This window comes from Scatophagus argus, chromosome 20 (genome assembly GCF_020382885.2).
Source record: "Scatophagus argus isolate fScaArg1 chromosome 20, fScaArg1.pri, whole genome shotgun sequence".
NCBI classification, from domain to species: Eukaryota; Metazoa; Chordata; class Actinopteri; family Scatophagidae; genus Scatophagus; species Scatophagus argus.
In genome coordinates this window covers 17636652-17659733 of record NC_058512.1, presented here as the reverse complement: position 1 = coordinate 17659733, position 23082 = coordinate 17636652, and the positions used below count along the sequence as shown (strand labels likewise).

Below are 23082 nucleotides of genomic sequence, written 5' to 3'. Positions count from 1 at the left end.
CTAACTGGCCAACATGAGTTGATCCTATTAAGGCTGAAACTCAAGCTGGGCCAGTCTGGTTAAATGAGTATAGATATGTCTGCTGCCACAGTGTGTGTTTGAATGTGTGTGTGCGTACGCATGTGTGTGCATACAGAGGAGAAAACAAAACAATTCAGTTTCACTGGGATGCATTTTTAGTAGAATAGAAAGTGAACAGAATTTGAACAGAAATAAAAATTCTCTTAGGAAATCATAAACATAAAGGTATGAGTTCCATACAGTAAGTACAGTAAGTCATCATATGGTGTAATTCTACCTGAAATACTACAACGGCTACATCTAATAACAGTACACATAATAATATTTCAACAAATGCTTAGTGTAGAAGTAGCACAGAGTGACCGTTTCATTCAGTCATTAAGCGTTCAGCATTGTGATTTGAGTGGTTTTAATTTTGAAGTGAATTACTTATAACGGTTAAGTCAGTTAATTATAATGTTCAGAACATAAGTTACATACAAACACAGGTACGTCAAAGGTGTGTGCCAATGGAAAGATACCTGTGGACACAAATAGAAAGAAATTCACAAACAGAGATGACACCAGTAGAGGCCAAAATGCATCTGTGCTGGTTTAAACTTTTCCTGCTTTCTTTACACACACACACACACACACGCACACATGCAGTTTATGACCATTTATAATTAATAATGTGATGTCTGCCAATGCGTGTTGTTGCCCCCTGGTTTTGTTGAAGTAAACAGCGCAAGGGCTGATCAATGAAACACAATAATCAGATCAGCACATCATAATACGGAGAGCAAGAGTACATTAATACAACATGAATACACACTCTCTCACTCACACACCCACGCACGTACACACACACACACACAGTCTGAGTATTCCTTCGCTGTTCAGTTTGTACTGTACAGAAGGGAAAAAAAGAGTGTGAATTGAGATTTGGATGCATACGGCTCTCTCTCATACACAAACACACACACACACTCTTACAGCACACTAACAACGCGGTAAGAGAGAGTGTATTTCCATGCAGCTGACTTGCAGTGTGGCTCTTTGTCCCTGATCCACCCAACCAGTTGTCAATACACTCCTTGCAGAGCTTTCCTTGTGTGTGTGTGTGTGTGTGTGTGTGTATAAGAGAGAGACAGAGAGAGATAATCCCCTTTCAATAGGCAGAGATTTGAAAAAGCTCCTGGTGTTGAAGACTCACACATTTTATACTTTCAGACACAGACAAAAAAATAGACAATACACCTTTACCCACTTACATGGTGTGTGTGTGTGTGTGTGTGTGTGTGTGTGTGTGTGTGTGTCTCAGCGCAGACATGTCTTTGTGCACAGAGATAACACTTCTTCTGACTTAGGATCGCCGTAGTAATTTTGATCACTTAATCATCATCACTACAACAAAATGAAGTTATCTAAACCACATTACACAGTGAATAAACCGGTCTTAATTTGTTGAGATTCTTCTCATGTTTGAGCAGTCTTTAAAAATTATCTTTTAGCTTCTCAAACCTTGCAGACTTCTAAATTATTGAACCTGTGACTCAAGAGTGTAACTTCATCAAATGTTCAACAGTAGAGCTGGAATTTAAAGACCTCTGGCTGACCTGCCAATGTTTCCCTCTCCGCTCTCACCACATCAGAGTGTGATCTGTTGGTAGTTGCCACCGCAGAGATAAATGCACCTTTAAATATATTTATGTGAGATAGAGAATACGGTATTTATCTGACATGCAGAGATAAGTGCATCTCTTTACTTTGTGCTTTTTGTCCGTCTGTGTTATTGAAAGATTGCTTTTTTCATGCAGAGGTGAATCGATGTTTAACCTGTGCGTTAGGTGCAGATATAAATGTATGTTGTTGTCACCATGGAAGCTGATTTTTGAACTCAACAGGATGTTTCATCTCAGTAAAACATGATCCAAAACTACAGGTCACTTTTCTAGCCTATCATCTGTACGGGATTCAGTAGACAGTGATTGTGGAGAGCCAGTTTATTCAAAATGAAAAAATATGGCTATAAAATAAACCCAATAAATAAAAAAGAACATTTATTTATTTCACAGAACTTTTATTTCATAATGCCACATTTATTTCATGCCAAATGGTCTCCTCTGACGAGCCATGTTGCTCAGTTTCAGCAGCTAAGGTCAGCATGCCATCTCTGACACCATGTCCCAGCCAGCCAGTAAACCCTCTAGCAAGTTACTGAGAAAACTAGTCTGCCATTTTTAACATATCAGCCAGTAAAGCATAAAAGTCTTGGTTAACTTCCACACCTTCGTTTAAGAGCAGCACACAGCCTCCCTCTGCTTTTCCATGACACCTCCTGGAATTGTGTTCCGCAAAGGAGCTTGTGCAAGGACAAATGAGACTCAGGCAAAATGTACACAATACTTGATGCAGCTGCGGTGCATATGGTGAAAAGGTTGGAACGGACGCATACTGAGCCCTTGAACGAGCCGAGGTCAAGTTCTCCATTGTTCCAGTCAGTCAGTTAACTGTCTTGTCACTCAGTCAGAAAGTTGCTTAGAAAGCCTGTCAGTCAGATTCCAACCAACGCAGTGATACGCATCAAACCAGTCGGTCTCTGGGAATTGGTCAAAACGTACCAGCGGATGGCAGACCTATTGTCTTCATTCCCGCTGTTCTCACAGGAATGGATATTTTAGAGTTTTTACTGGCTCAACGCAAAGAGGTAGACAAAGGAAGAGAGAAGAGAATTTGTCATGTGTGGGCAATCAAGGAAGATGGAGTGTGTACCGACAGGAAAAGAGCTCAACTCTTGCAGTTATTTGGTTTATCAGAACCACAGCGCAGACTGTCTGAAGGGTGCCAACTGTCTTTAAAGAACTGGTCAAGAAGACACACTTGACATGTGCATGTGCTGTCTGAAAGTAGCCGCACCAGTCAGTAAACTATTACTGAAACAAGTCAGCAACCCAGTCTGGCAATTAGTCTGTAAGCCTGTCAGTTAGTAAACCATCCAGTTGCATTGTCTGTAACTTGCTGAGTAAACCAGTCAGTAAATCCCCTTTCACACTTGACAAAAAAAAAATGATAATAGCTGGCAATAGCTGGCTTTTGTCTTCAGCTGCATTCATTCCCAAGTGACTCTGCGGTAGGCACTGGTGTTTATCAGCTCCAACTCCAATCTGTACTGATGGAAACATGACACCTGGGTGCAATATCTTTTTTTCCCAGGATAGCAAAATTGATTGGCTTACCCTGATATTCTAATCCTAAGCCGAACCAATGATTCCTTATGTGTAAACCTAACCAACTGAACCAACAAAGGCAATGCCTGCTAGCCAATCAAAGGCAAAACAAGCAGCTCGCAACTTTGCCATCCTGAGATTCCTTTTCTGGTGTGGTAGTATTGCATGTTGATGTTCCAGACGTTGGCCTGTTAAGACTTCCTTCCTCTCTCTTCAAGCTGAGCTCAAACATCATTCATTTGGCAGGTATGAAAGGAAGACTCAAGTAAGAGTCACTACTGTGGCATAGGCTCTGGCTTCCATGCTGCTTTCTACACTTACCTGTTTTCCACATTTGGGGAGAAAAAAACTAAAACAAAGACTAATGCACTGGCAATGAGAAAGCACTCGACCACCTGTTATTAGCAGGTTTACCTAAAATTAAACAACGTGCATATACGTGCCAGTTTGGGTGTAAGATGGTACATGCCAGTCACATACACACAGTCTTGGTTTCTTGAAGCAGTGACTCTCATCATGTGACTGAGGTTATTCACCCCTGCCTCACACACAAAAATCAATACTTCCAATCCTCACTCTCTCTGGCCATGTGTGTGTGTGTGTGTGTGTGTGTGTGTGTGTGTGTGTGTGTGTGCAAGAGAGAGAGAGAGAGATTCAGTATTGACTGGATAATGTCAGTGTGATACTGGCTGTGAATGCAGTCATGTTGCCAGGTTCACACACACACTTAACCATGTGTATTTGTGTGTGTGTCTGTGTTGCTCCACATTCTTTAAATTGAGTTGAATAATGTCGTAATCCGGGTCACTTTATTTAGTTTTATACAGATTAACTTTTTATTTTTGGGGAAATTAATGGTTTTTAAGTTTTGACTTTTACTTTTTTGTTTGCGTGTGATATGTGTTTATCGTGACACAGGAGGCATCGCATCTAAAGTGGCTATAATCTGTATATTTTATAATAACAAATGACAGTGTGAGAACAGTTTGACAGCGGGTTGGTCATGATGAACCTACAGTGGATCGTCAGCTGAATCTGCGGTTCCCATTGGCTTTACTAAGCCTCACAGTGAGTTTCAGCTGCTTGCTTAGCTGTCCGGCCCACAACGTTACCGCTTTGCTTCCTTCTCACTGCTCTCATGTCGCCGTTTCCGGCCTCAGCAAGCAGCTGTTTTCCTTCAGGAGTTGTAGCAGACAAAAAAAGCAGACATTTATAGATCAGCACAAAGTGTGTATTTATATAATATTTTATTTCCTTAGATAAGTACATCTGTACAGCCTAATGCAATCCAATAATTTTTCTTCCATGATGTCCACTTTTAATAGACATCACTTTTGTTTATGTTTTTTTGTTGTTGTTTTTTTTGGACATTCACACTGTCATTGAGTCATTTATTCAGTTTAATTCAGTTCAGTTCAGTTTATTTATATAGCATCAATTCACAACAAAAGTCATCTGATGACACTTTCCAATTAGAGCAGGTGTAGACCAAGCTCTTTAATTCAATTTTGTAATACAGAGAGCTCAACATTCCCCCCCATGAGCAAGCACTTAGCGACAGTGACATGTTTCAGCATTCAGGTCTTTTTCATTTTTTCTCTTTCCCTTCCTTCCTTTGTGTGCGCTTCAGTCTGCAGTAGGAGGTTGGAAAGATGTTGACAGCGTGATTGTTGTGTCAGGTCCTGCTGAGTTCTGGCTGTTTGTACTTCCACCTCTCCTTTCTCCACATACACACACTCACACACCTCCACACCATTTCCAACAGTGTTGTGTGTTTTTTTTTTTTTTTAATCGGCTGATTAATAGACAAATTTTGCATTTTCCTCTACACACTATTAAACATCCACCGCTGGTCAACCTCTAATACTAATAGTAATCCAGATTATTTCATTACATGTTCTAAATGTTGGTTATTAACCTCAGTGGTTGTCAGCACAATTAGCTTCCTGCACCCCTGCTGCCTTATATCAACATCGTGACTGTTTCCAATTACAGCCGCCCCTCTAAATGAAATGAAACATTTCAATATTGCTGATATATTGCCCGTATATTACCAGTATTAATTACAGGTTCTGTAGCTGTGATCTGTAATCAGAGGAGATGAATCGTGCAGCACAGCCGTCCGTCCACCCATCACTCCCTCCCTCTCCCTCTATTTCTCTGTCTCTTTTTTCTCCCTAGAGTCATTTCTTAACAAGGTGCCCCCCCCTCCTTCTCACACACACTCAGAGGGGTGTGTGGCCAGCTGTTAGGGTGTGTGTGTCTAATTCCTGTTGCATTGTGGGAGTCCATTATGCCATCATCTGGTGAATGGCTTCCATTGACTTGGCCTTGACATTATAAGCTGCCCACTAATCTCTTCACTCCATATATTAGTAAGGCTCGATCTCTCTCCCACTCTCCACCATTCTATCTTGTTTTCTTCCGCTCTCCGTAAAACTGTCAATTCAAATGCTTCCCATTCCCTCTTTTAGATCAGTACAAAATCTCTCTTTACAGAATAAGTCAGGTGATCTTCTATATTTTTTTCTTACTGTCAACAAATCTCATGAAAAGACCTTTGACTTCAGCCATTTGAGTTGGATTGACTTGATGTCCTTCTCAAACCAAAGATTATCACTTCTGTTGAAATATCTCCCTCTCCTCTCTCTCCACAGTGTTACCATGGGTTTGCCCCTCAACCCGCCGGCAGACTCCGCTCGCTCGGCCCGCCACGCCCTCTCTCTTATTGCCACTGCCCGCCCACCGGCCTTCATCACCACCATTGCAAGAGAGGTGAAACTGAACCGTTCAGTAAACTTCACACACATCAGCCTCCGTGTGCTTTACATATGATGTGCTTCTGTGAACCAAAGTTTGAAGTGAGCTAAAAATTCAGTTTTAAATGAAAGTGGGATCCTCTTTTGTGTAGACATTGTTTCCAAGCTGAGTTGTCACTGAGCTAACTATGTAATTAATAATATAAGTGAAAACCGCGGTTTGTCAGAAAAATATGGTTATATTTTCAGGATGTGCTATCAAATCTATCATAGCGCCAAAGCTAGAGTATCATATTGGCAGTAGTTTTGAAAAATTCAGTCTTATTCAAAACAACATATTTAGCTAAAGCATGCACATACACTGTTAAACCATGCACACCAAATTCAAGAACTAAATTATGAAATTAAGGGTCTCATGTATTTCCCTTTATATCTTGTCTTTCATATCTTCTAGTCATAACAGTTAAGAATTCACATTTTTGTGTTCCAGGTTCATCGGTTCAACGCGGCTCAGGCGAACTCTCAGTCTCAGCAGAACGTTCACACCACCACTCTGGCCAGAGCCAAAACTGAGATACTGCGAGTGATTGACATCCTGATAGAGAAGATGCCTGGAGATGTTGTGGATCTGCTGGTTGAGGTAACGTCATTACGTATCGCATGTTAACTTACTGATTAAGAAGATGGCAGTCTCTACAATCCCACTAAAGTCAGCTCTCTGCCATATCTGGCTTTTATAAAACACTTACCAACATCTGAAAAATGTCACCATATTCATAGCTACAACACTAAAAATAAGGGGAAAAAAATATTATAGGGAATATGATTTCCTTCTAAAATCTTTCCTTATTCCCCCCCCCCATCTCTGTCTACTCCTCTTCAGGTGATGGATATCATCATGTACTGTATTGAGGGTTCTCTGGTGAAGAAGAAAGGACTGCAGGAGTGTTTTCCTGCTATTTGCAAGTAAGTGTGTAACCCACACACACACATCCACGCACACGCATATTTCCAAATAAGGTCAGTGTGAGGTGAATTGGGAGCTTGGGAGGAGGAGTTATGGAAAGTTGACCTCTGACTGCTGATGTCAAAGGTCAGAGGTCCTCTCACAGGTAGAGATAGCAGCCTCAGGGTACGCGTCTGAATCGGCTCAGTCTGTGTGTGTGTGTGTGTGTGTGTGTGTGGACATATTATTATTATTATTTTTTTTTTTTTTTTGGCCTCAACGTAACAGTTGGTGTCTGTGCATATTTACATGAAAATGTGAAAAAAAAAAACACAGTGAAAGTGAGTAGAGGGTCCAAAAAAAGTGGGGATTTGAACTTATTCCATTATTTCCAGCAGCAGTAATATGCCTTGATGACCGCATGGCTAAGCAAATAATTTGAAATGTTTATGGGGGAAAAAATAATACATAATATAGTCCTCAGCGCTGCATAGTTTTGTTTGGGTAGGTCTGATGAGTCCAACAAAACCACCATGACATCTTGAAGACCTTACCCCCAACACCTCTTCTGCTTTGGCTTTGGCTTTGCTTTGAACATCAATGTGTCTTTGTTGTTCACTTGTTCAGGTTCTATATGGTTGGTTACTGTGATCGTAGTCACCGCATCGCCGTCGGAGCTTGCCAGGGTTCAGTGGCCCTCTACGATGTTCGTACTGGAAAATGCCAGGTATAGTAAGAACAGCATCCACCTCTGTTGTTTGATTGCAACAGGAAGGAAAGGCTCAAGCAGCTGATTGGTTAGTGATTGACGCCATTTGCCTGCCTGCCTACCAGTTTTATCCATCCATCCATCCATCTCTTCATCATCTATGTCTATCCATCCATCACAGTCTACCCATCCATAATCCTTTTCGCAGTGATTTTCATCTATCCTTATTTCCATTCATCCCTCCATCCATCTACACATTGTGCACTCTTTCCATTCAGTCTTTTCATCTCTCATCTCACGTGCCTCCTTTGCTTTATCATCCATCTATTCATGCATCCATCACCCCGTTCACTGAAACAGTGCCACACCCATCCATCCACCAATCACTGATCTGCTCATCTACTGCATTACTCTGTCCATTTCTCCATCATTTTGTCCATCTTCCTGATGTTTTTGATTTTCTATAAATCTTCAAACTTCCATCATTTTATTCAATAGTCTAACTCTCCTTCAGTGTGTCCATTTGGCCATTATCTACCTTAGAATCTTCTGTTCATCCATGAAAAATAGAGTATGACCCGAAATGACAGGAGAGTAGAGGAAGAGATTGGAGGAAACAAGAGGAGAGCAGCAACAAGAGGTGTGAAAAGGGGAAATGAGAGGGGAGGAGAAAAGAAAAAGGAATCACGAGAGGAGTTATTTTTTCTCTCTCAGTAATTGATTAATGAAGGGACAATGACTGTGTTAATCACGTTTTTGTCTTTGCACACTTTCTCACGTGATTGTGTGGGAGATTGCGTAGCGTGTGTTTGTTTGTGTGTGCTGCTTGAGTTTGTGTGTATTTGTGTGTGCGAGTGTGTTTTGGTAATTTGCTGCGTATTGATTTGCAGTAACCTGAGCAGTCTAGTCTGGTGGAGGGGGTCATTTATATCTGATAACAGCACTGGCCCCTGTTCACCCGACATTTAGTTTGATTGTGTGTGTGTATGCGTGTAGGTGTTTGTGTTTGTGTGCACGGTGTAAAGACAGAAGACATTTTTCCTTTGTGTGTTATTTGCAGTAATTAACATTTATTAGATAATGGCTTTGCGAGAACTGTGTGTGTGTGTGTGTGTGTTTGTGCTGAAACCAGTTTAAGTGAACTATTCCAAGTGTTTCATTGCAAATGTAAGCTAAAACCTTCATTAATAAGGCGTTGTGTCTTGTAGAATTTATTTATTCTGATTTTGATGTTGTAAGCAGCATTTTAGCAGATTTCACTGCTGTAAAGTTTTGTCATGAGTGGCAGCCAGTGTTAAAAAAAAGACAACATTACAGTCTGGTTATAAGGCAAGGCCACTCATCTTTTCTCTTCCTTTCTACTCAGAGCTGTAATGAAGTCTGTGCAGTGAAGCCTGTAACAACCATTGTATTTTTTAACTGTGCTAGCAGCACCTTTAGGCTTAAATATTTCAAAAAACTATTGAATGAATGGCCATGAAATTTTGTACAGACATTCTTGGTCCCCAGAGGATAAATCTTACTGACTTTGGTGATCCCTTCCTTTTTAATTTTTTTAAATTGTATTTGCTTTATTAATCCCAAGCTGGGGAATTACTTCTCTGCATTTAACCCATCACTGATTGAAACTCACACACATGCAACATGCAACATGCAGTGAAACACACAGGAGCAGTGGGCTGCTATTGTTAGGCGCCCAGAAGCAAATTGCTGGTTAAGTGCCTTGCTCAAGGGCACATCCATGTCCACCACACCCAAATTTTTCCTGCCAGTCGGGGGAATCAAACCGGCAACCCTCCGGTCACAAGCCGCTTTTCATTTTCCCCCACTACTCTAGTTCCACAAGGTTGACATTTGTCAAAACTCCAATGTGTCCAAACTCTACTCAACTACTCCCCTGCTGACTGTTTTGCATTGCTAGCAGCATAAGATCTGTGTGAATATCAGTTTAAATCAATCCTCTATTTCTATAAACACTTCACCTTAAAATCTGCAAAATGACACCCTGTTTTAAGATCACATGTTACCCTGCACTGGCATTAGCAGTTCTCAATTCAGAGTTTGTGGCTCAGGTTTAGGAGGTAGAAAATGTCAAATAAATGTTTTGATTTGTTTGGACGAGGAAAGAGGTTGAACGGAAGCAGTGGAGGGAAGGGGACAGGAAGGGAGCAAGTGAAGTGAAGAGTGTGAGGCGATGAGGAGGAAGAAGAAGGTGAGAGCCGGAGTTTTTGTTCATAATCCGTCGGTGTGTGCGTGCGTGTGTGTGTGTGTGTGTGTCCAACCGTAGCCTGCTATTCCCTGCATGACCATCTGCCACAGCTTTGATCAGCCTCTGTGAACAGCCCTTTGTCAGCTGCATTACTGTGTATGTGTGTGTGTGTGTGTGTGTGTGTGTGTGTGTCCAGCTGCTTGCTCTGCTTCTTTAACAGACTCTGCTGAGTCTACTAATTGAACACAAAGAAACAATCTGACTGATCTTCCTCTCTGTCTGCATCTGTTTCTTTCTCTAACTACTGAGACCAGAGGAAACTCTTGGTGTAGCCTCAGTTAGCACCTCCCACTGTAGTTAGCCACAAGCTGAAGAATCTCACGTGCTTAAGACGGATTTATACTTAGATGTAAAGAGTTAACTGCAGTCCCACCACAGACACCTATGTGGCATAGGCTTTGACTTAGTTCAGCCTCTAATACCTGTTTATCACCACCACAACAGGAAGAGTAGACTACTGAGTTGATCTTTAACTTGCTTATTGTTGTCTTACTATCAACAACCTCCAGCAACATCAGAAACATCCAAAGCAGCCAAAGCTGACCTATCACGGTTCTTGCAATCTCTGTGTGGTATCTCAGTTGCTTCCGTGGTCCTGACAGGTAGTTACATTTTTGAGGAGATGCAGATGTCAGTTACGATGGCTGTAAATACAGCTTAATTGCGCCTTAATTGCAGACCTATCACAAAATAAGCTTTTTATCTATTCTTGGTATTCATTTGAGTCTTTCAGTTAACTAAAATAAGGCAGTTATTAAAACAGCTGAAATGTATCCAATGTCACAAATTAATGAATCACTGCCGGGACAGAATATGTGTGAGAGCTGGTAGCATTGTAACCGTTCCTAATGAAGCCAACAAACTGTGTTGGCTGTAAAAGTAGTGTTATCTGTACCCAACTGCTGACTGTAGGCGAGATGTGGGGTACAGCCTGGGCTGGTCGCCAGTCAGTCACAGGGCCAACACACAAAGACAGACAATCACACGCACTCACACCTGGGGGCAATTTAGAGCAGCCAGTTAACCTAATGTGCATGTTTTTGGGATTGTGGGAGGAAACTGGAGTACCTGGAGAAAACCCACGCAGAACATGCAAACTCCACACAGAAGGCGACTGTGATGCGACAGTGCTAACCATCGGGTTGTTGACATCTTGCTAAATAGTAATGGGTGATACCATAGATGTAGTAGAGTGGCACTAAGCGGTATGGGCAAATGGGCAGAAGTAGGTTGTGTTTTGTGTTATGTGCTGAGCAAGTGAAGCCACATTTTGAAAACTGTAAATGCGTCACTACCTGCAGCTTTAACAGGCAGGCTTTGGAATATTTCTTTTGTAAATACATCACAACCGCCAGAAGAGTGAATGAAGAGTTTTGCTGCAGTCATGTCAGTTGACACAGATCAGGCAACACCTGCTAAATGTCAATATGACGTCTATCACCTTTCCCTTTACAAGGGGAATGGTGGAATCACCTACTAACTGAAACCGACAGTCTGTCAGCCAAATCTACTCTTAGCTGTAACCATTATTAGTATTACTTACTGAAACAACTTCACTTTTTACTTCTTTTGATATCACTTAAATGCAGCTCTTAACATAGCCATTAGCTTTTCCCTTTGTGTTATTTTTAGCTGCAATCTATTACATTTCTCTCTAGACTCACGGTAGCTCCTGGTGTAGCGTACCATGAAAGTCCACCATCTGATAAGAATTTTGCTTTTAAATGTTTTATTACAGAAAGTGTTCGTAAGCTTGGTCAGACCCGGACTCCCTGCTCCAGTGCACATTGTCAGGATCTATTCCAGCCTCGGCACGTGTGGCCTGTACTTTGTCTTGTAACACACACATCAATACAGTTTTAAACCAAAATGTGTTTGCCTTTATTATAGCACTCCCTTATGGTGGATGCAGAAACTTTGCTCAAATATTGAATACACAAACAGTGAATGATACAAGTATGTGTGAAAAAGATCCCTCTACTGAGTAATATAATTCTCAGTCTAAGAGGAGGTGTGGTTTAAGAGTCTTTTTAGTTATATAGCATGGAAATAAGATAACCCCCTGTGCGGCACACACACACATGCATGCATGCACGCATGCACGCACACACAGACGAGTCCCCAGGCATCAGGTGTATAGAAGTCCAGAGTGTGGTAAATGGTTTCACTGTGCTTCACTGCTCTCTGATAGGCTGATTGATTCGGTAGGCAATCCACTGTGACATACACACACGCACACACACACAGATTATAATATATATGAAAGCATCAATATTTGATGCACATTAAACAGTTCTACTCTGCATCCTGTTTCTCTCTGTGTGCACACGGGCGAACAGTCCAACAGTTTAAGAACAATGTTTCTCAAAGCACAACTGCAAGAAATGTGACTCTCACCATCAACAATCCGTAATATCCTTAAAAGATTTAGAGAATCTGGAGAAATCTCCGCACGAGGGCCAGTGCTGGAGTCTGTCATTGCTTTTCATGCATGGCATAGCAAACAGTCTGGCCAGCTACTCCTCACTGAAAGGTCCCCATGGAAACAAACACTACATAACAATACACCTGTCCTTTGCAGTAATTAGTACAGTAATCAAACTCACTCAGCTGGTTGCTGTGGACGAATGTTTATGCCAAATGAATGTAATGAATCCAGATGTTATCTAGATTTATGGATGTTGGTGTCTTATTTCATCCCAGTTGGCTTAAATATTGTTTGCTTTGAGCTGATGTCAGCATACAAACTGTGTCCACTTTGTTGGCCTCCTGATCATTTTGCTTTTAACAACAGTGATGATGGGAAATGTGATCTGGGATCTCGCCAGAGAGAAAATAATGGAGGAGTAAGACTGACAGAGGTGAAGGATGCAAAGAGGGTTAAAAAAAAATGGATGATGAAGAGGTGAGAGAGGGAGGACAGAAAGAGAAGTAGACGAGACTGGAAAGAAAATGAAATAATTCAGCGTTTTTCTCAGCACACTGCTGGAATCTAATAGGATTTCCCCAAAAAAGGAGGAGGGAGAGAACGAATTAAAAAGATGAGATTTTCATTTCATTGCGTTATTCTTTTTTTCTGCTTTAATCGTCACAGACAGGTTATTATTTCATGGTCTGAGTGCCTAAGGCGATGCGTCTTAATCTCATCTGGAGGTGAGAGTTTGTAATCCCAGTCGCAGGCAGAGGCAGGGTGGAGAATCCTGGAAGGGCGTTTATTGCGTTACTCACCCTGCATCTGGTGGGACAGTTTATTGTGTTACACACGGTGCAGCGTCGCTTTATTTTGTCCCCTGAGTTCTGGAGGCGAATGGCAGCATCTGTTGGACCACAAGCTGCCCCTCATCTGATGGAATTACCTCATCCAAACCAAACACTTACTGTCAAAGAAAATCTGGGCGGCAAAACGAGTTTCTCTGAGACCCCTCGATGAAATTTCAACAAGGAGCAAGATTTTGTTCTTCATCTCTTTATCTTTATCACAAAAGCGATTTTGCTCGAAGTCTTGGGCTTGAACCTCGATCTGCTGCTGCAGTGTGGATTCATCGACAAGAGGAACCTTGCGGAGAACAGAAGTTTCGCTCTCACTTTCAGGACGGCGGGTGATGGAGCCGATGTGGATATGCGCTTGAGGGTGCTTTTGTTTGTTATCTATAAAAGTCGTACGATACTGTAAAGCGGCTGTTTGTTCCGGTCAGTTTTTTCACATTTTCTATAAATCCTCTATAGCATTGCTTCAGACTTCATAAACTGCTGAAATTGTGATACGCTTTTGGGCTGTACAGACATGAGCACATAAACACACTTTTTATAGCATACTGCCTGCCAGTAAGCCCCAACACCAGAGACAGGCATGAGAACACTGGATTATTAGAACATTCAGTGACAGATGTTAGGGAATATAAGGGATGCTAATTTTGGTGGGATTAAACGGCAGTTTTTTTGGACTTAAGCTCAGCAGGTTAAACAACACAGTCAGTTCATAAAAGTTCATGAGGGCCTACCAGCAGATGTAATTTAGTTAACAATGACATTAACAACGATTAGAAGACCTGCTCCAGTTCTGTTGTGGAAAACAAAACAGAAGTGTCACATTCAGACAGATTACATGTTTCTAGTATATGGAACATGTAAAACACAGAAAAGGTCAGATTTCCTCCCGTGTTAAAGTGATTTCTTGAGGATGTCATGCTTTCTCAGTTTTTTTTAAATACCTTACTGGCCCAATTCCACTTCCTGAAGTTAACAAGCCTCAATGGGTCATTTGTTGTTGATTATGCTGTATTTCATGAACTCGGCAGGACACATTTTACGTTATCAGCAAGTACAGAAATATAAGATCCAAAGCGCTCATTATATTCATTATTTCAGGACCTGTATTACTGTCATATCATCCCTATTATAACAACACAGACTACCTGTCAGGGAATATAGTGACATAGTGACAATGACTGTAATATGTTGTAAGTCACTAAAATATTCCTATTTCTATGATAATTCTCTCCCAGAACTGCTCATCGTAACGTGGTGACTGAATCCACCGCGCTTACTTCATTTCACGGCTGTGCTGTTACTGGTTGTTGTTAAAACCAGTTTACGGTGGTGAAACTAAAGGCGTGTTGAGAGGTTTTGTCTTCACTGCTGGAAGCAAAAGGCCTCAGCCTCAGCACACACTGTATTTCCCATCAGGCCTTTCAGTCACTTCCGAATTTTTATGACTCGTTTATGAAAAAGACCTCCACTCAGATGATCTCCTGTTTCCATTCACATCTCTCCTCCAGCTCAGCACTTCTTTATATTTGATCTGTTTTCATTTTTATTTTCATACAAAGCTGCAGTTACATAACTTGGTCTCTTGTTTCTCTTTCTTTGTCTGATAGTATTTCCAGTTGAAACTTTTTAAGTGTTTTTAGTGTATGAACTAATTTTCATATTGATTTATGTCATTGTTTTATCCACGTGCTCACATCCCATCTCTCTTTGCTTCTCTGTAGAACATCCACGGTCATAAGGGTCCAATCACAGCAGTGTCGTTCGCCCCGGATGGCCGTTACCTGGCAACATACTCCAACGCTGACAGCCACATCTCCTTCTGGCAGGTAAGTCTCTCACACACACACACACACACACACACACACATGCAGATGAGGCGTGATTTCTTTCTACAGCGTTAAATGACTTAAATGATTCTTTTGAGGCCTTAAGTCCAGCCAACACTGCTGACACAGCTGGATTTGTGTCTCCGTTTATATGATTTATGTCATGGAGTCACTGATAGACTCACAACTTTCATCAGCTGTCTAACACAAAGAAAGCTTTCGCCTTGTTTCTCCGTGCATTGAGGCCACTTGTCTGCTGACGCGATGAAGTCATCGCTCTGTCTTTGTGAGTGCAGTGTAGTGTGGCTGTTGGCTGCATAGGCATGAAGGAAAAGTCAAAGCAGGACAGAGATGCCATAGTTTTAAGTAAGTCAGCTCACCAGCTCTGTGATTTTACTATTTAAAGTCCTTCTGCAGTTCTCTTCTGAAGCCCGCAGACTGTGTTTGTGCTGCTTCTTTGGTTTCACAGCATGTTTGTAGAGGCTGAGCAAATATTTTAGAAGGTTTATAACACAGAAAAATCAGTTTATGTGATACGTTTAGGCCAATCTGAAGAAACCAAACATGAATGGTTCATAATTGCTTTTAATTTAGCATCTCTGACTTCAGTTTATGTGGCAGCAGGGTAGGGGACACACTCACCCGTACACACCTGTGCAAATACATGTGTGTGTGTATGTGTGTGTGTGCTCAGATGAATACTCACGGGGAAGAGTAAATTGTTGAAAATATTTCCAGAGAATAGTTTCAGTGCAAACACATAATAAAAAAATCGACAAAATCGACACAAAAGAGTGTGAAGACGTGTCTCTGTGAAAAAACTGACATTTCTAATAAAGAGAAGTCAAGAGACACAGTCTGCTTTTAAATATGGAGCCTCGACTTGAACGCTGTATGGATAAGCTGTGCACGGTGAGGCATTTCTCACGTTGGTTTTATTTATTTATTTATTTATTTTTTTACTATTTCTTTATGATTTTCTTTCCTACATATTTTGATGCTTTCCTGTCTTTTTTAAAAATATTTTCATTTAATTTTATTTGATATTTATTCTCTCTTTATTCTATTTTCTTCTTTGTTACCTTATAAAAACTGAAAAATGAATGAATATGAATAACATCTAAGTCAACAGGAATATGAAGTCCAGCGACCAGTCACACAGACAGACACACACTTATCTCCTTCCCAGAACTGTTACTTTGAATGAAAGGTCTTTACGACCTCTGACACGACTGTCTGCAGACACACACACACACACACACACACACACACACACACACACACACACACTCTAATGGCATTACTGTAAACATAAACCACTGCTTGTGCGCCGACAAGACGGCTGCTGTGGTAATGAGCTGGCAGACGCTCTGTCGGTGTGTGTGTGTGTGTGTGTGCTGTCTTGGGAAAGAGTTTCTACTTGCTGTGTTTTTCACACACACACACACACACACACACACACACACACACACACACACACACACTGTGGGCTGATTCAGGCTCTGGCTTCTTCACAGGACACATGCAGCGACAGGAGTCTCACAGGTTCAACTCATTGTCTTCTCTGAGAGTTCATTAGTTCCCTCACAGACAGGAAGAACTGTTGAAGAGGGTTTTCCTACCAGAATGTTGAGCGACTCATTTTCACTACTGAGTATTAACAACTCAGTTTCTGTTCAGACCCGCTCGTCGACTGACGGAGGGAAAGTTTGCCATCTGCGCTCACTTTAAGACCATACAAGTTTGAGGCTTCACAGCTGCTTTTTTGAAGTCAGTCATGGACCAGCGTGATACTTACAGTAGTGCGACTTGAGTTTATGAGATTTGGACACACACAAAACCTCACAAGTAGGTGAGGTCAGACCCTCACTCATAATCACACAGCGATGATCCAGCCTCAGCATACAGGGATGTGTCCTGCTGCACATGGCAGGAGACAGAATCTGGATCACAGGTCTATGGTAACATCAGATCGGTTTGGATTAAAATTTTTTTAGAAGAAATCGGTAAAAGTTCTGCTAAAATAGCAACTAAAACCTGTCACCGTGTTCACTGAATTCCTCTCAAAACTGATCTTGACTTTAAACTTCAAATTGTTTTAGAAGGCCTCTTGATCTCACTATTAGCATTATCGTTTTTTCTACAAAGCCATTTCCTTGGTTAAATATCAAACACCTGTTGATTCAAGTTTGTCCGGCGTGCGAATCTGCAGCTGTCAGTACAGGCTTAATATAAACTGATTATCCGAAAGAAGAGGTGATGGCCTGATGGATAATGTATGTCAGCGTGATCTGCAGCTTCATGCGGACTTTGTCCTCCTCAGATGAACACCAGTCTGCTGGGCAGCATCGGGATGCTGAACTCGGCCCCTCAGCTCCGCTGCATTAAGACCTACCAGGTTCCTCCTGTGCAGCCGGCGTCTCCGGGCTCCCAGAATCACCTGAAGCTCGCCCGCCTCATCTGGACCTCCAACCGTAACGTCATCCTCATGGCCCATGACGGCAAGGAGCACCGCTTCATGGTCTAAACCAGATCTGTATCTCCAGCTGAGCCCTCGTGGTTGTACAGGACAGATCCAATTTTTGCTCCAAGGTGGAGTCTGAAATTCTGTAGTGTTGATTTAAGTTTTAGCTTCAAATGTGGATCCTGAGCTGCTGAGTCCAACAGATGATGCAGCCTAAAGGCTCGGTGAAAAATCTGATGGTATCAAAATTGAGCTTGACATGAAAAGTGAAAACCAGCTCAGGTCCAGGTTTGGACTGGATCAGTTTTTTGTTTAATCTCCCACTGTGATTGTTGTGAGGTAGCTCGCTCTGTAATATATTTGAAAGTCGTGATAAAAGGCTTGTTTACATTCTGATTTGCTTAGATGTATTTATTAGTTCTTAAACATTCTTGGCATTCTTATTTATTAGCAGTTTTTGCTGGATCCCATTTGCTGCATCCGTTTTTGGATCCCAACTATTCCTGTTCATTTAAAGTCAGCTCTGCCCTTTGGCTTCCTACCTTGCTTTTAGTTTATTTCAGTGCTTAATAAGAGCATTATAGTACTATCCCCATCATTGTTATTATTAAATGTTTGAAACATATTGCAGATTTATTGTTCCAGAAACACTGACCAGAACACGGATTTCCCACGGTCGCTAAAAATGAATCAATCTTTGCCACCCTTTTTCCATTTTCTGCCCTTTATAATGAAGTTTATTTGGGAATCAAATGGTGAAACAACACAACATGAATTCCTTTAATTTCCATTGCTAAAATATATTTCTAACAGACTGTTGAAAGTATTTAAAAGAAATTCTCCACTACCCTCTCGAAGGCTTTGGTCGTCTCTGACCTCTGAGAGATGCGTACACACTTCTCACATTTCAAACTGCATGTGTGTGTTCACTTGTGTGTGTGAGTCTGTTTCTGTGTGCTTTTATTTTTGCGACACACTGGGAGCTTTTTCCTCCTCTCTGAGTATCACACAGAAACGTGTGTGTGTGTGTGTGTGTGTGTGCGGTGTTGACACCCGAGTGTATTTTCACAAACACGGATTCTTAAAGACCACAGTCACAGAAAACGTTTCGATCCTCACTTTTCAAAAACTGCAGCATATCATCACTTTGGTCCCATTTTAAGAGGATAATAGTAACACTGTGGTCAGACAGAAGCACTTCCAGGCTCCTGTCTCAGTTTACTTCTTGAGTTTTTGGTACTATTAGAAGGATTCATTTGCAAAGACAGATATCTGCTTTTTTATTTATTTAAAATCATGTCTTCTGTGTGTGTGTGTGTCTGTGTGTGTGTGTGTGTGTGTGTGTGTGTGTGTGTGTGTGTGCGTGCACGTGTACAGTCCAGTGTATATGAATTAAAATGGTGGTGGTTTACTCATCTTAGGAATGGATTTTATCTAGTTTTGCAGATGAACTCTGTTGAAGCGTCAGTCTTGTCATCCAGGTTGTTCTTGTAGCAGTTTGGTGTGTTCACCTTCCACGGCTCTAACGGTTTCCATGGTTCCTTATGTCCACACTTTGGTCACAGTTCCTAAGTGAACCTTCAGCCTCCTTTCTCGTCTTGTCCAAGTGCAAATGATGCCGTTTTGTGTTTCACCGAGAGACATCAAGACTTCTCTTCATCTTGCAGCTTTGGGCTTTCACTCATCCTGCTCACATCTGACTTTCGGGAGGGCATGTCTAGACATACATGTGTACATATACAGAATATATATATATATCATGAGAATTACTGCGTAATGTAGACTGTTAATCTTGTACAGTGAGCATTGATCCTGTATGGTGTATTTGTTGTGGCTAATGTGACTGTCTGCATCATTCCTTTCCTTTAAAATTTTTTAAACCATCAGCCACTTGGAAAAGATGTGACTTATTTAGCTTATTTAGAATTTGTAAAGGGTCTTTGTATAACATTAAAAAAATATGTAAGAATTCGAAAAACAGGAAAAGCTCTAAAATGTCACAGTTTTCCGTTTACTTTACATCAGTGGAGGCTTGATGGAGACCACCTTGATTCTCCTCTTACTGAGAGAAACAAAAAGTTAACAGCAGGACATATTTACAGTTTGATTATTTTTCTTATCTTGCAGTGTAAAACTGTATGTGGTCTCTTATTGATAACAGCGGGCATGAGTCGGCTAGTTGACCTTGGAACTGACCATGCAGCACACCATGACATCACTGGGAGGTGTGCTTACGGGTGATTTGAACTCTGCCTGGGACATTTTGCAGCATAACTGTGGTTGGAGATTTGCCAGTGCTCAGAGAAACATATATAAATCCACAGATATTTATAGACGGCTTCCTATCAGAATCCGACTGAGTTTAGTTGCTCTTGCTGTGACTTTTGTGAAAGCATTTTAGATATTTGACGCAAATTTGACATGACACTAGCATTAATTCTATATTTCCCACTCTTCCTTCTGCACCCTCCTTTCCTCCTCCTCCTCCTCTCTGTCCTCCCTCTTCTCCTTCCTCCATCTCCTGTCAGTTTCATTAGTGCTGTCAGAAAGCTTCTAACACTGTTACACACCTGTAAACCCGAGCGTGTCAAAGCTTTTCACAAGTTCTTCGTTTCTTCATAAAAAGAAGAAAAAAGGCAGCTCGTCACATGGGTTTCTGAAAATACACACACACACACGTCATGTCCAGCAAGTCCAGAAAGCTTTGAGATCTTAATCTTTCGTTTTCTCCACCACTCTTTACAGTTTAGAGAAAATCTGTTTTTTTTGGCAGCCTCATGGGGGAGGAAAGGTGAGAAAAATAAAGAAGGCAGAGAGGAAGAGCTGAAGAGTAAGTAACAAGTGAGGAAGATCGGCTCATTCACCCAGAAAAAAAAAGGTTCTTCGGTGAATGTAGTGAACCGAAATGTCTAAAAGAACCTTCTGGTTTTTCTTCAAATACAACATCATGGAAAAAACAAGACAACATGAGGAACATGAGGTATTACTGAAAACATCTCAGAAAAGCTGCAGACACGTTTGTTAAACTGATCTTTACAGAACTGTAATGACAAAATGACGCTGTTCTGAGACTTGAATATGAAAACGATACTAAAATGACCATTTACCTCATTGTTCAACATGTCTGATGTGCAATGACCGGATCGATTGTGTTTTAAAAAGTGTGTGCTTACTTAAATTCAACATCATTCCTGTATTTCACACTAAATGTAATCAGCAGTTGTTGTTAATTTTGTTTTATTTTGATTATGTATTTAGTGTTTATACAGTAAAGTCAGCCTAGATATTTAGCAGTGTATGTGTTATAGTGCATATATAAGCTTCCCTTGAGCACAGAGCAGGTTGAATCTATTGTGCATCATGTAACCGTGTTGTGTTAAACTGTTGTTGTTGCTGAGCCCAATAAAAGTGAAAATGAGTGTGCTTCTGTTTTATTCTCCGTATTCACTTCTTTAAACTTCGAGGTTCAGAGTGTTGTGGGAGATCTCGACACACTTTATTAGTGTATTAGTGTTTGTTAGTGTAAATCTGTCATATTCAAGTTTGCCATGTTCGTACAGTATCCCAGAACAGAGAAACCAAACACTGGCTCTGCAAGGGCCTTTAACTTTATTTAATTTTAACTTTAACTTTTCAATGCACAAGACTCAAAGGATCCAACATTCCGATGCCGGTGAACACAAAACACCCCCCAGCAGAGGCTCTGTGTCTCTTCTCCTGACAGGTCAGAGTTGATTTGGCTGCACAAGGGGGGGACCTACAAAATATGAAGAAGGTGGTTTTAATGCCGTTGCTGATTGGTGGATATGGCACTTTTCTGGTCTTACTGACCACTCAAAGCGTTCACCCATTCACACACTGATGTCAGAAGCTGCTGTCCATCAGAAAGTCGTGACCTGACATCAACAGACCACCACAGCAGTTTGGGGTTCATGTGGGTTTATGTGTTTCCCTCCCGGTGTTCAGAATAAAATGTCGTATTAAGTAAATCAGCCAGTAGGAGGAGAAATGGTTCTGAGTTTTTCACATTTATTCTTTTCATGCTGCCTTCCAGTTCACCGTTACTCAATTTCAGCCTTTCATTAATAACACTGTTCAAGTCGTTAAGCCACAGGTTATTTAGGTGGTAGAACAGATGTGTACTTGCTCGTCCCCGGTTATAATCTTTATAATGTCATTCACGTGATGTTTTGGCTGCTTTGTATAACAGCAAAAAATTAAACATTAAACAAAACAAACAAAAAAAAAACTTATAAGAGTACTATTCTGAGAAGAAACTTAGAATTTCTGGGATTAAAGTGGTAAATTTATTAATGTTACAAATTCTTTATTAAAGTCACAGATTTCAGCGGGAAAAAAATTGCCAAGGAACCATATTGCTTCACTTTGCAGGTTGCATCAACGTCACCACATGACAGACGCTGCTGTTTGCCCCATATTGTGCCTGCAGTGGATGATGGCATAATGCAATTACAGCCTACTTTGCAATCTGATTTAGCAGTAAGGAAATATTTGTGATATTTGTTCGGAGGTTATAACATGTGACGGCTGTCACATTTGAAATTCCCAGAGAAAGTTACCAGCAGTGTTTTTTAAAGTACAAGCTAAAGATTAATTATGTATTTATGTATTTTTTGAACAGAAACATGTTTTCTTCTAGCATGTCAAACATCAGGAAGACAATATACTATATATATAGAGAGAGAGATATACAATATATATAATAGATAAGAGGAAGACAAACAAAGTCCCACTTCATTTGCTGTAGAGGTTTCAGATAAATAATACAAGACAAATCGTCCCCTGTTAGAAATGTTGTTCTCAATCTCATCCATTTTGTTTTGTCCTTTTTTGAAGATGTGTGTTCCACCCCTCAACTAATTTTCTTGCTTTATAATTTGACAGCTTCCACTCTTTTTTTGTCGTGTCTTAAATCTTAAATCCCCAAAATAACCAACAATTTTTGAAAAATTGAAAGATAATATGCAGAACATTTAAATTATTCAAACGTCTCGACCTAAAAAAAATTAATTTAGAAGTCACAAACCTTTGATTCTAACAGGCTAATTACGGGTTCACACACACTTAAATAACATGACGAGTTCAGAGGAGTGTTTTAACGAGTCTCTGATCAGAGGAAAGCAGATCTATCTCTTCCTTTAATCTCACATCTCTTTAATGTTCTAACAGGTTCTGTTTCCATCTGTCTGATATTTAAACTGAACTTGGTGTTTTTATTTCATCCACTTTAATGACATTAAAGATGAAGTCTGTTCATAATTTAAAGGTGAAGTTGCAGTATGTAAGTTAACTCTACTGAGTTATTCACTTTTAACTTTATAATGAAGAGCAAAGCGTGGGGGGGGGGATTAAAATCACAACCAAAGAAAGTTTTTCTTTCTTTCCTTTTTTCATTGTTGGTTTTAACATTTTGAAATCTGTCAATAATGAGACATAAATGAGAACTAAAACTATGGCTGGGAATCATTTGTGATCATAGTTAAAAAAAAACAACAACAGTGTTTACTGTTGGCTGCAGACAGAATGCCAAAAGCAACATCTCTTGTGTGAGTCAGAGCTCATTCCAGCACTAGATGGTCTTGTCAGTA

At 40.7% G+C, this 23082-nt stretch overlaps 1 protein-coding gene across 3 annotated transcripts in view; it reads left to right on the top strand.

Moving 5' to 3' along the window:
* Nucleotides 1-20892, top strand: part of LOC124051177 (WD repeat-containing protein 7) — a 104220-nt gene extending 83328 nt beyond the window's left edge. For all 3 annotated transcript variants that reach the window (XM_046374218.1, XM_046374217.1, XM_046374220.1), the window contains 6 exons: nucleotides 5888-6005; nucleotides 6480-6629; nucleotides 6873-6955; nucleotides 7563-7662; nucleotides 14905-15009; nucleotides 17333-20892. In XM_046374218.1, coding sequence (XP_046230174.1) covers nucleotides 5888-6005; nucleotides 6480-6629; nucleotides 6873-6955; nucleotides 7563-7662; nucleotides 14905-15009; nucleotides 17333-17536 — 760 coding nt within the window. In that variant the 3' untranslated portion in view covers nucleotides 17537-20892. The remainder of the gene's footprint in view (nucleotides 1-5887; nucleotides 6006-6479; nucleotides 6630-6872; nucleotides 6956-7562; nucleotides 7663-14904; nucleotides 15010-17332) is intronic.
* The last annotated feature ends 2190 nt before the right edge of the window (nucleotides 20893-23082 follow it).